This window comes from Palaemon carinicauda, chromosome 6 (assembly GCF_036898095.1).
Source record: "Palaemon carinicauda isolate YSFRI2023 chromosome 6, ASM3689809v2, whole genome shotgun sequence".
Classification (NCBI taxonomy): domain Eukaryota; kingdom Metazoa; phylum Arthropoda; class Malacostraca; order Decapoda; family Palaemonidae; genus Palaemon; species Palaemon carinicauda.
The window spans coordinates 151,394,588-151,407,617 of NC_090730.1; the positions used below are offsets into that span (position 1 = coordinate 151,394,588).

Here is a 13,030-nt window from a genome sequence, read left to right on the forward strand (position 1 = left end):
CAGTGTACCTTGTGATACTGGCATTATTTAAGGGTCTTTGCAACATTCCTTCAGCCCCTCACTGCACTTGCTTTGTTTCCTTTTACTTTACGTCCGCACTTTGTTTCTCCCATCGTGCTATTTAACCTCTTCAACTTTTACTTTATAGTGTAACGGCAGGACACTGCACCAGGCTATATATCCTAAATTCATAAATTCAATCCAATCATAATAAAGTTAGTTCTAATCTTGATTTAATCTGATTTACGGTATTTTAATATTTCATTATAAAGCTCTAATAGAAGTTATGGCAAAAGTACACCGGGGAAATCATCAAAAATGTTGAAACTGAAAAGATGCATCGTGTCCATAATCTGACAAACGGATCAAGATGGCTGGAAGATGAGAACATATGGAATTTAAGCCACATCTACAAATATCATACATTTCATTCTCTCTTTGTCCAAACCATTTCTGAAGAGAAGAGCAATCAATCAGATGTTGGCACAAAAATGCATTTTTAATTTTATTTATGCCAAAAACCTCACTAGATTATGGCATTTCTTAGTTAATCATTCATTACAGTATACAACATAAAGCTTGATGGATTTTATAAGAGGAGCTTTCTATCCAAGCGAGGCACCTACAACTTCATGAAAAGCATCATTAGATGGTGATTTTCATCTGATTATTTTATTTATTTTTGTATTAGCAAAAATAGCCACCTTTTTTTGTCATTTTCCTTAAAATGTAAGACCTAATTGGTTATTGCATACAGGACTTGAACGAGGAACACTTCAAAGTATAAAGATCATTTGAGAGGGAAATACTATTCACAGGGAGCTTGAGATACTGTATGTCATGATACCCTGGAAGAACTTATTCCTAATTCAACGGAAGTTATTGTCAATGAACCAAAGATTTGAAACCCACCCCCTCCTGCCAGCCTCCTCTGTCAGTCCACTACAAAAAACTGATTAATTTATTACATAATTTTTTCTGCCATCTTTGTCCCAACTTGGAAAACATAACTAGTAAGGTATTGCATTCTACACTTTTACAAATGTCCACCATTATACATTAAAATAGAAATGGTAATCATTAAAAAAAAAAATGGTACGCTTTACAATTGTTTTGTATAGCAAAACTACAAAAAAAAAAAAAAAAAGTAAATTTATGTACAAAGACAGGCTAATTATCAACTTGAAACAACCTTGGCAAAACCTTAATTATCCGAAATACCCTTCTACCGTACTAATGTACAAATAAAAAAATTCCATATACCTTTTTGATACATCATCTGGTTAGTATGTGAAACCAAATGGAGAATTATAAAGCATTCTATGCAAAGAATTTGCTTTCTACCTTCTATTGGGCATAAAAATTGCAAAAATATGTGTATAATTTGTCACTGACACAAAACAAAAGCATAGCACGAAACATGTAAAGGCAAAGAAATGAAGAGGTGAGGAAAGAAAGAGCATCCATTAATACAGTAACAAGAATTAGGATGAAATAACTAAATCACACAAAGCAAGAGTTATCTATTGGTGGGATACTTAGCAAAGGGAATTACTTAATCCTGTGTTCCTTTTATCTAATACTTGACTCTGCACTAAAATGTGCCATAACAGGCACTAAAAAAAACACACACACAAATGTAAATATCACAGTTTTTCAGCCTAATATATTATTTCCAACTGTTCAATGGAATATCATACTAAAGTACTATTCATTCCTCCTATATACAGTATAGTACCTGTGTGTGTAAATATTTCAAAAGCTTGCAACTCAGGACATATAAGTTTGGTTAGGCAAAACAAAATCCAATTAAAACATGTGCAGCAATCTAATAGATGTATCATTATGTGCATGCAATCAATACATACTTGGAACACATATCTATGTAACCCTTCATGTATATACTGTACTGTAGCCTAAATATTTGCAAGTCAGTACAGTATGTCATTGCTAAAATAAAATAAGCCAAAACTGGTAAAGTTTCACTGGTTTCAAACCCACCACAAACAAAAACAGTATCTGCTATAAACCATACACCTTAAATGAAAAACAACTAAGTCAAGGTAATACTATGAAACATCAACATTTTTGATAAAATAAAAATCTCATCTCTCACTTAGAATTTCCCTAGTGGTTTAATCATGTTCTTTACACTTATCTTTCTTGGGGGAACCCACTGCCTTAGATTTCTGGGGAGACGTTGATTGTACTGCGGTAACCATAACACGGGAAGAGTCGCAAGTCGAGAAACCCAAGTTCAACTGTCGTCGAACATTTTTCCTTTTTATTTGAATAACTTTTTCATCTTTTAATCTGCTATCAGTATGACTAATTTCAGTGCATTTTTTTTCTTTTCCTGAAGAGTTCAAGCTACTTGAGAAACTTTCATTCTTACCTTCTGGCAAGTTAGATGAAGTAACTTTTATCCTTTTGCCAACTGGACCTTCCATTTCCACTGAATTCGTTGGTGACAGTTTCCGTTTCTGAAAAGATGTTTCCACTTCTTTGGCAGGTGTGACAGGTCTGGACCAATCTGAGTTATCATCATATACAACTTTGATGAGACTAGCATTTGAGTTAACTCCAAGATTTGGTCGATTTGTTTTTTTACCAACACGATTTTTAAAAGTCACAGGTTGAGATGAAACTGGTAAATCTGAATAAGTTACCTGAGCACTTTCACTGGATAATGATCTGGTTGATGTACTTTGTGCATTTTCCACATTCTCTTGAGATACCTTTGTATCCCTGTGCTCTATATATGCATATGATTTCTTATTGAAGTTATCTGAAGTGTCCTTAATACCTTCATTGTAATCGGAAATGGAGATAGTGTTTAATTCAGCTGGTGTGGATTTATTTGATTCTGTATCAGATGCATCAATATGCCTGGAATCTTTCTCACTTCCTGAAACTGATGGGGAGGACTTTGCTGGCGTTTTATTAGTTTTCTTGCAGGGTGTCTTCCGTGGTGTTTTGCAGGGTGTTTTTCTTGGAGACTTATGGGAGCTCTGGTGAGATGATTTTACTGGAGTCCGTCTACTTGATTTGTCCAGTGATTTTTCAGTATGGTGAATATGAGGATAAGGGATTTGTAGTTCATGATCTAAATTTCCATCCGCACCACCTCCAATATTTGAATTTGAATTCGCACTACTGCTGCTACTGTCACTGCTACTGCTATCACTATCTTCATTGCCACATTTGCTACATCCACTGCAACTGCTTCTTGTATCTGAGCTGTCAGAATCCTCATCTGTTAATGGAGATGGCATAGGCGTTAAATTTGCCTCAGTAACCTTGCTTGGAGAAACAAGACTACCTTCTGATTCCTCACAAAGCGGCATTTGAGAAATACCATGGGAGCCTTCCACTAAACGAAGTATATTACCCTGAATTTCATCATGCAAGTGTTGAAGGTTTATGTGACCACTCTGTTCTAAAATACCAGAACCCTCTGAATTATCAACAAATGTATCTGGAATATTTCTGATAACTGCTTCATCAACATTATCACCTGTCACCTCTTTATCTTGACAAAGATTTCCTGAATTTTTTACATGGTTATTAAGTTCAGTGGCTTTATCTTCTGTTTCTATGACAGTCTCAGTATGTGATGAGATATGAATTTCATTTTTCTTGTTTACTCCTAAACGTTGAGTCCTCGTATTCAATTCATTATCTTCTTTTTCTTGAAATATAATTCCATCATTCACATCTCCTGGCGGTGTTAGTGAATTACTCAACTGTAAGTCAAATTCTAGACGACTAACATCTTTTACATAGCGTTCCCTCTCTGTGAAATTGTTTTCTTCTGTAAACTCTCTACTTAATTCTGATCCATGCGAGTCCTCTACAAGTGTCTCGGGGCATTCTCTTGATACATGATTATCAACTTTTGCTTTTGAACTGCTTCCTGTATCAAAAACTCTGAAAAACTCATTAGTGCAATTTTCATTTATGGATGTTGCTTCTGCAGGATTACATAATTCTCCAACTTGATCTTTGTTTACTATTGACTTTATTTTCTCTTCACCCTCTCCATCTGGTTTATCATCGATAAACTGCAAAAGAGACATTTCAGAATCATCGCTTGAGTCCACAATATCTTGCGGCCAGGATTCATTATGTTTTTTCATTATCATGTCAATGGTATCATCACTTCCTGATGTGCGACTATTAGTGGAATTAATTTGATTAGGGATGCAATCAGGTACTTTTGTTTGGTACAGATCATTGGGGTAAAATGTAGTATCTTCTTCCATCAAGTTTTTCAATGGTTTTGATTTTGAATGAGCACCTTGAGATTTTTTAACACATTCAACTTCATCTGTTATCAGCATATCTTTAGCTGAAGGACTTGTTTTCTGTACAGATATTTCAGTTTTAGATAATTGATGCTGTTGATTTACAGCTTTTGTTTCCAATTCAAGTGTACTGATCTGATGGTTGGTGATGTGGATATTACTTTGGCCCTCCTTAATTTTACTATTAGAATTCCCTGCATCCCAACTATTGCTCGATGATTTTTCACAATCGTCGTCCTTAGTTATACTTTTTAGAGCATCATCTTGATTACCATGATCTCTGCTATTGTTAATTAGTCTGTGACTTTGTTTATTACTGGTGGCCTCTGTGCTTTTCACTTTTTCAATTGAGTGACTTTGTTTATTTTTGATGGACTCTGTGCCTTTTACTTTTTCAATTGAGTGACTTTGTTTATTTTTGATGGACTCTGTGCTTCTCACTTTTTCAAGTGAGTGACTTTGTTTATTTTTGGTGGACTCTGTGCTTCTCACTTTTTCAAGTGAGTGACTTTGTTTATTTTTGGTGGACTCTGTGCTTCTCACTTTTTCAAGTGAGTGACTTTGTTTATTTTTGGTGGACTCTGTGTGTCTCACTTTTTCAGATCTATGATTGTGTCTAGTATTGTCGGCCTTTGTGTTTCTCACTTTTTTAGATAATTTAGAAAGTTTCTTTTTTAACTCTTCATCAGACTCTTCCTCTTCCTCAAGCTCACCTTCTTCTTTCTCTTCCTCTTCCTCAAGTTCACCTTCTTCTTTCTCTTCCTCAAGTTCACCTTCTTCTTTCTCTTCCTCTTCCTCAAGTTCACCTTCTTTCTCGTCCTCTTCATAAGGTTCACGTTCTCCTTTCTCGTCCTCTTCATAAAGTTCACCTTCTTCTTTCTCGTCCTCTTCATAAAGTTCACCTTCTTCTTTTTCACCTCCATGTTCTCCTTGAATTAGATGGTGTAATTTTGATTGCAAAAGTTTTCTATCAACAGGAAGCACTTTGGAAGTTAATTTTCCTGCAATATCACTTTTCTTTTCTATTTCATCTAGGTATTCTACCTTGCCCTTATCCTCTCTCTTAAGAGTTTTTTTCTTATTTTCTTCTAAACACTTAAATTCATCTTGTGGAGAATGTCTTTCCTCTCCACTCCTCAGCCTCTGGCTCATTTTTCTTCTGTTAGATTGTTGTAATGTTGATCGACGATGAAGTCTTTGTTTAGGAGAGTCTTCCAACTCATCATCTGACCCGAAGATCTCACGGTAAGAGACTTTACCATTCATCTTTTTTCTTTTTGTCGGCCTATCTGTATCATTTGTTCTTTCATGACCTTTAGCAGATGTCGAGGTATCATTTCTTCTTGGACTTGGACTTCGCCTTCTCTTCCTGCTTTTCTCATGTTGTTCACTTTCTGTAGAACGTACATTACTACGGGTTCTAGGTCTCTCAGGACTTGGAGATATCGGACGTCTTTTTTCATTTGGTCTCGGATTTCTTCCTCTCTTATTTCTGCCCTTTGGTTTAATTCTTCCTTGTTGTTCATCCTTTTGAGAGAGTTGACTTCCCTTACTTCTTCTAGATGGTAATAGTCTTTCAGGGTTTGAATTTGATGATCTTCCCTTATCAGAATTCCTCAAAGGTGAGAGCTTTCGATTGGCTTGCCCATGTGATCCTATCTGGGGCCCAGAATTTACAGGACTAGGAGACCTGGATGGTTGCGAGCGCGGGTTTTCTCGCAATGAACACCTCTTCAAATTTTGTGGTTCTGAAGGCTTAACAGGAGACCTCCTTGTTTTTGGTGGAGAAAATCCTCTCTTATGGGAATTATTTATATTTCTAGGATTTTTTTCTCTATAAATCTTCTCCCCACAAATTAATGGACTCTGACTTTCTTTTTGCATCTTTTGCTCATCTATGGAAGTTTTACTTAGTTTCTTTATTCTAGGAAGCTTCATAATGTTTATCTCTGGGAAGGTGGAAGATGCTTTCATTTCATTAAACATGTCTGTGTATCTTCTATCATCTTCAGAGTCAGAATGATCCATATTGTCTGGAATGGTTTTTGATGAACCACAATGTAATTTTGATTCATCTTGATCAATACTTTCCTTGTCATGTGAAGCAATTTTCTCTTTTGCTTCCTTAGTCTTTGATAAAGATACTGCTTCATTTCCACTATCATTTTTGTACTTTCCTCTTGCATCTGCAGAAACTGAAGTTTTAGAAACATCGGGAAATGATTTCATTCTACTCTGAGCAGTACTATCCAAATCAGGGGATGTACTTTTTCTTTCTCCAGTCCGTAAATGTCTTGATTGACCTTCCTTTTCTGTTGATTGTGTGTCTCTCTCAACTACATTCTTAGCAGTAGGAATTGAAGTTGTTCTGTCAACGAGCTTTTGTCTCTCATGATCTTCATTTTCCTTCTCTAGTTCTGTTATCTTAGAAAGAATTGCTACTTGTTCATTCACATTATCTGCAAGATTTACAGGGCCCTTAATCACTTCACTGGAAGTAGAGGTTTCAAGTATGTTGCAATGATCTCCAGGCATATTTATATACTCATTTGTAGTCTCCTTAGAAACAGTCATTTCCTTGAATCCTCTTGTTTCTGCAGAGCTCCCGGTTTGATTTCTAGTTCTACTATATCCCTTACCTATCGAGGTATCTTTAACCGTAGATTCTGGCAACATCTTCTGGTAATTATTATCATTAAGTTTCCTTTGAGATATATTTCTTTCATCTGATATTCTATGGTTCTGTTTGTTGGCTGGATCCAGATAAAATTCTTTACTGTAATCAATGATCTGTTTCAATTTTTCAATATCTAAAACCTCATTTCCTTCATTCAGATGAGCATTAATATCAATTGCTTTGCTGCCACTGATCTCCCTGACAGTGCATAGTTTCTCTCGATCAGTGACTTCCGAGGCTTGCATTTGCATTGCTTGAGGACATTCCAATGCATAAGTAGGTCTTTCTCCATCCATTGCTTCTCTGTTATTTGTTTGACAATGTTCAACTGTGTTGTTCTCAATCTCACATAGACTTTCTGTATTTTTTTCTCTTGTAGTAAGATCACATTCAACAGACCCTGAAAACATAGCTCCACCTTCAACCAAATTCTCATTTCTTTCACTTACTTTGGTAGTTCTAGTCTTCAAATAATCTGATGATTCTTCATCTGAGAGTGTTTCAATATCTACCCAGTCATTTTGAGCATCTTCATCCCTAGTTATAATTTGTATTGTATCTAAAACAGTTTCCATAAATGCTTGATTAAGAGTTTTTTCCTCCTCTTGTATTTGAAATACTGTCATTTCTCTGCTTGACTTACCAGTGACTTCTTGAGCATTTATCACTGGATTTATTCTCTTCTTACGACTCTTTGACAATTTTGACAAGGTATCTTTATTAACTATAACTTCGCACACTACTTCAATTTCTCCAGGATCTTCATTTGGAGAGAGTAAATCAGGGGTTATATTAACACCACTAGGGGCTGAATCCATGCTTTCATTATGAACATTAAGAGAATTGACAGGATTCTCCCCAGAGCAACTTTCCCTATATACCAAATTACTTTGGTCAAATTCACCCCCACGAAACAAATTTTCCATACAACTTGAATCATCGTTAGAGGTAATTCCAGTTTGTTTATTTGAACAAATGTGAACATGTCCCATTTCACCAACTGTGATCTGTGACATCCTATCTCTGTTACTTTGAAAAGGTGTATCATTGTCAACTGTACCTTCTATCTCTGAACAGGTTGTCTGAAATTCATAGGCTTTACTCAAATCTTCAGGTAAAACAACTGATTTACTCTTATGAGTCACAAATTTGGTCAGTTTAAAATCATCTCTTCGTTGAGATTCTGGAGGGCTTGCACTTCTTTCCTCTGATGGACACACATTATTTAACAGCCTAGTTGAATTTTCATTCTCTGGAATAATTTGATTGAATACTTTGTCATTTGATCTACATGACTTATCAAAACTGTTTTTCAAAGGCTGTTTGTCAGCTTTATGAGCAACTTCAGCTGGAATAAAATCTCGTGCAACATTAGAGAGATCTTCTTGCCTCAAACACAGTTCTGTTTCTTTATTAGAACTATTTTTGTCTCTTGTTTCACTAGAAGCACTGTTACATTCCCATTTCCTTCCTTCAAGTCCATAATCTTTTTCCTGGTTCATAGAGAGATCTTCTCGCCTCAAACACAGTTCTGTTTCTTTATTAGAACTATTTTTGCCTCTTGTTTCACTAGAAGCACTGTTACATTCCCATTTCCTTCCTTCAAGTCCATAATCTTTTTCCTGGTTCATAGAGAGATCCTCTTGCCTCAAACACAGTTCTGTTTCTTTATTAGAACTATTTTTGCCTCTTGTTTCACTAGAAGCACTTTTACATTCCCATTTCCTTCCTTCAAGTCCATAATCTTTTTCCTGGTTCATAGAGAGATCTTCTCGCCTCAAACACAGTTCTGTTTCTTTATTAGAACTATTTTTGCCTCTTGTTTCACTAGAAGCACTTTTACATTCCCATTTCCTTCCTTCAAGTCCATAATCTTTTTCCTGGTTCATAGAGAGATCTTCTCGCCTCAAACACAGTTCTGTTTCTTTATTAGAACTATTTTTGCCTCTTGTTTCACTAGAAGCATTGTTACATTCCCATTTCCTTCCTTCAAGTCCATAATCTTTTTCCTGGTTCATTTTATATGATGATTTACTTCTGACAACTCTTTCTATTACAGTATTGCAACCGTTTTCAGCAGCCCTATCTGCTGTCTTTAGTTCACTGTCTTCTCTAAAGTTACCTTTGTCATCGTAACTTGCATTAGTTGTCTGTTTTCCGTTTACAAACTGATCTGTCTTCTGATCATTTGGTGTATAAGCACATGGTATTTTTTTGTTCTGGGAATGGCTTTCTACTTCTTTTTCATTTGATTCTCTCTGGTTACAGTCCTGCTTTGTCACATGTACTTCAGATTTAGATAATGTTTTATTGGCTGATATGCTTGTTATATTACTTACATTAAGGCATTCCTCAGGAGATTTAAGTTTTTTCTCCATTTCAAGCTTTTTTAACATTCTTTGTCCATACAATGATTGGCAGAGAACATTCGTTTCGGCTAAAGAAGCTTCTAAAGCTTCTTGATGTGAAACTCTAAGATTATTCAAACGTGGATCCCTCTGATTTGTGCCTCTTTGGCTTTCCAATTGCCTGCTATTTCTAATTAAGCTTTCTTTATCCTCAAGTACACGCTGATCTCTAATACTGGCGTCATTTTTGTTTTCATAACCATCATATTGTCTCGTTTGACTTTTCTTGACAGTTTCTGAAAACTCTCTGTCATCTTTAGATCTATTTGTAGAATGACTGCTGTGTTCAACAGAGGCACTTTCATGCAGATCCTTAATTCTGTCTTTAACCCCAGAAGGGAAATCCCTTTCACCTTTTCTTGTTTGCCTGTCAGAATGATCATTTCTACTTTTGGTGTAACTGCTTTCACCTGAATATTCTTCCTCCCTCCTTCCCTGTCGTGTAGATATGTATCTGTTCCTGGTATCGGCATCATCTCTAGAATGTTTATCCAAATTTTCAAAATCTGTTCTGCTTTTTCGCCAATCTAAAGTTTCCCGAGACACTCTGTCAGAATTTTCATTATCTGCCCTGTTTTTCTTCCTATCCGCATCTTCTCGAGAATGTCTTTCGAAATTTTCATAATCCGTTCTTGTTCTTACTCTTTTACTGCAAGGCTTTTCTACACTCTTTGAAAATCTCCTCTCTAAAGATGCTCTACATAATTTATGTTTAGATTTACCTTTTCTAAATTCATATATAGAGTTACCTCTACTAGATTTACATTTTCTTGGAGAATATCTTACAAAATGCCCCTCTTTTCCTTTAATTTTGGGGGTTTTGGGGCTCTTGAATTTACCGGTGTTCACAGAAGTGGAAATTTTTTCACCTTGTTTCCCAAGAGACAACTGAAGTAAACGAGCTTGACTTTCTGTAAGGTCATTAACTTTGCTGCCCATAACAGACTCTTTAATTTTCTTCGCTGTCATCTTTGACTCGACAGGTTTCGTCAATGTGGCTCCACAATTGCATTCAGGATTTTCTTTTCCGAAGCTCTGAGACAAAGTAAAAGAAAATTTATGAATAACTAATTAGAAAAGAACAATTTTTTTTCTCATAACAAACTCATTGCTTCTACAGGGCCTATTTATATGTGATGCAAAAGTGAGCTAAAGTAAAGTAATAAGTTTTGTGATAAAATTAATTCCAGAATATCAATGAATCACTTACTTATGGTATATATTTTCCCTCATAAAAACACCGTAAAATATGTACTGTACTGTACTGCAACCTGTAAATTGCAATTTTTCTGACCCCTGAAAATCACAGTCATTGCTTAATAATACAAGAAGTTTTTTTTTTTTTTTTTTCAATACAATCACAACTACTGTAGGCTATGTACTGTAAATGCATATATTTGTGTCGTAAATGTCCTTTGTTTGTCATTCTGAAAATAGTCTTACTATGCATGTGCCATATGGATCCATAGGTATGTGAGTCACCGACCTCACTTTCTGTTTAAACTGTATGTGAGATAGAAGACTCATGGGACTGGAAGTATTTGCTCACAACTATACTGTATACTGTAATTAATGGCTTTGTTTAAAAAGGGGATTTTGACGAAGGAATAATCTATTTCTGGGCGAGGGACCTGTGACGCTCCGTGAAATGCTCCTCTAGCACCATTTCTAAGGCATAATTATTGCTGAATATACCAGAGAAAAAGAGATGCATGGAATGCCAGGAATAAACCTAGCTCGCTCACTCTTTGAGTGTCGGTATAGAAAAATGGGACGTGATTGAACCACGACCATAGATCCCTCACCAATTAGACTTCTCCTTCATCAACATACCCCCTCTCTACCCCTACATCTCCCCACCCCCCATCCTCATTCCTCCTCAGCACTTACGTTGGTCAGACGTGTTTTGTTTTGCTCTGTGTTTTTTGGAAGATGTCCAACGTTTTAGAGATCCCTGCTTCCAAGTTGAGTATTATATTTGTTTCATAAAAAATGAAAAATATCACCAGCAATATTATTATTATAAGGTACTGTATTACATTTATTATTACTACATATGTAAATTTAAGATATCTTTTTACTAAACTATACAAAGATTTTCCATTCCCATTATCCGCTGACATCCACAGGGGCCTCTGAACATAATATCCAGGGATAAGGAATGCCAACTATATGTGTCACACCACTGGCAGATGAAAAATGTTTTATCTGTATTACTTATGCTGTTGCATCTGTACTACTGAAAAAAAAAGAAAATTAAAAAAAAATTTGCACAAAGTTTTATGAATCAGATTCTTTTGCGGTTGGGCTGCTGTATCATCTCCCAAAGACTTTCCTCTAAAAGCTAGAATAGGGAATCCAATACTGTATACCAAAGAAATATTGTCTTCTCTGTCTTTACACCAGTATATCAATGTAAAGGTATGGAATCATTGTGTATAAGGGAAACCCACAGGTTCAAGCTTTATTGAACTCGTCAGCTTATTTCCAATGCTGAGTTTGTCTGCTGATTGACTACATTTCACCTACCGAGAATGACTACACTTTACCCACTGAGAACAAGTACTATTGTTGAATACAATGCTTACCCAAGAGTTGGTTACAGGGTGCACACAAACACCTGGGTAAGCTTTGTCTTCAGCATTAATACTGTAAAAGTTCTCATTATATGACGTTCAGTTAGTTGGGAGGTGAATTCAGCTTTAAATTTGCTGTGATAGAGTCAATAGAGCCCAAAGAAGTAGGCCTCCCTTATACTCACCGAGTCTGTGCCTTGCACATTGATACAGCACACTGAACACAGGACAGGGAAGACAATATTTCTTAGCATATCACGTTGTATTGGATTCCTTATTCTAGCCTTTACTGTAAAGTGTTAGGGGATCCCGCAAACACGGCCAAAAAAGTTTTTCCTTTCGTCAAAACCCTTATTTCTTATTAGTTTCGATGGTATTTTTTTTTCTATTGTTGACTACCATTAGCGTCAGCTGGTGGTAAGTATTGAGAGATAGATAAAATGATGATGTTCTTTCACCCGACAATGATGTATCGGGTATATAAGGGCAAGTATACTACTGTTCTCCACATTGTAATCTTTTCTGCCATGCTTGATGTCTGGCTTTTCTGTGAATGTAAGACTATTATCTCCTGGTGATGTTCTGCTGTCTGCAAGCCAACCAGCCCTTTTGCCAGGCTCCTGCCATACTGAGAAGACAACCCCAATGTTTCTGGCTTATATGCCTGCTATGGCTACTACATAGACTGCTCCAGGAACAGTGCTAGCTTGCCCACAGTGCCTGGCTCATTGACATTTTTTATGTTGATCCCACTCTCAGTCTACTAACCTGTTGTTACCAGGAGCTTTAATACTACTCCAAATGACTCCTTCTTCTTCAGCTATGCTTGCTTTCCCACTCCTAATTCCATCTGGGTCTTTTGCCCCTGTCATGTCATATATTTCAATACAGTCTTTGGCTCTCACATTGACAACTTTAATTTATGCTGTCAGTATTGTTATTAATTCAGCGTTCTTTGAAGGATGTTTATTATAAAACTCGTAGAACTTCAGCACTGGTTTAAATAAGAATACTGTATTGATACGGCCGAATACCAATACAGTACTCAGGAATATTATGTAT

The 13,030-nt window shown here is 36.1% G+C and overlaps 1 protein-coding gene across 2 annotated transcripts in view; it reads right to left on the reverse strand.

The window, feature by feature from the left end:
- Window positions 1-735: 735 nt before the first annotated feature.
- Window positions 736-13,030, reverse strand: part of LOC137642735 (titin homolog) — a 29,868-nt gene continuing 17,573 nt past the window's right edge. For both annotated transcript variants that reach the window (XM_068375566.1, XM_068375565.1), the window contains exon 5: window positions 736-10,427. In XM_068375566.1, the coding sequence (XP_068231667.1) occupies window positions 2,136-10,427 (8,292 nt within the window). In that variant the 3' untranslated portion in view covers window positions 736-2,135. The remainder of the gene's footprint in view (window positions 10,428-13,030) is intronic.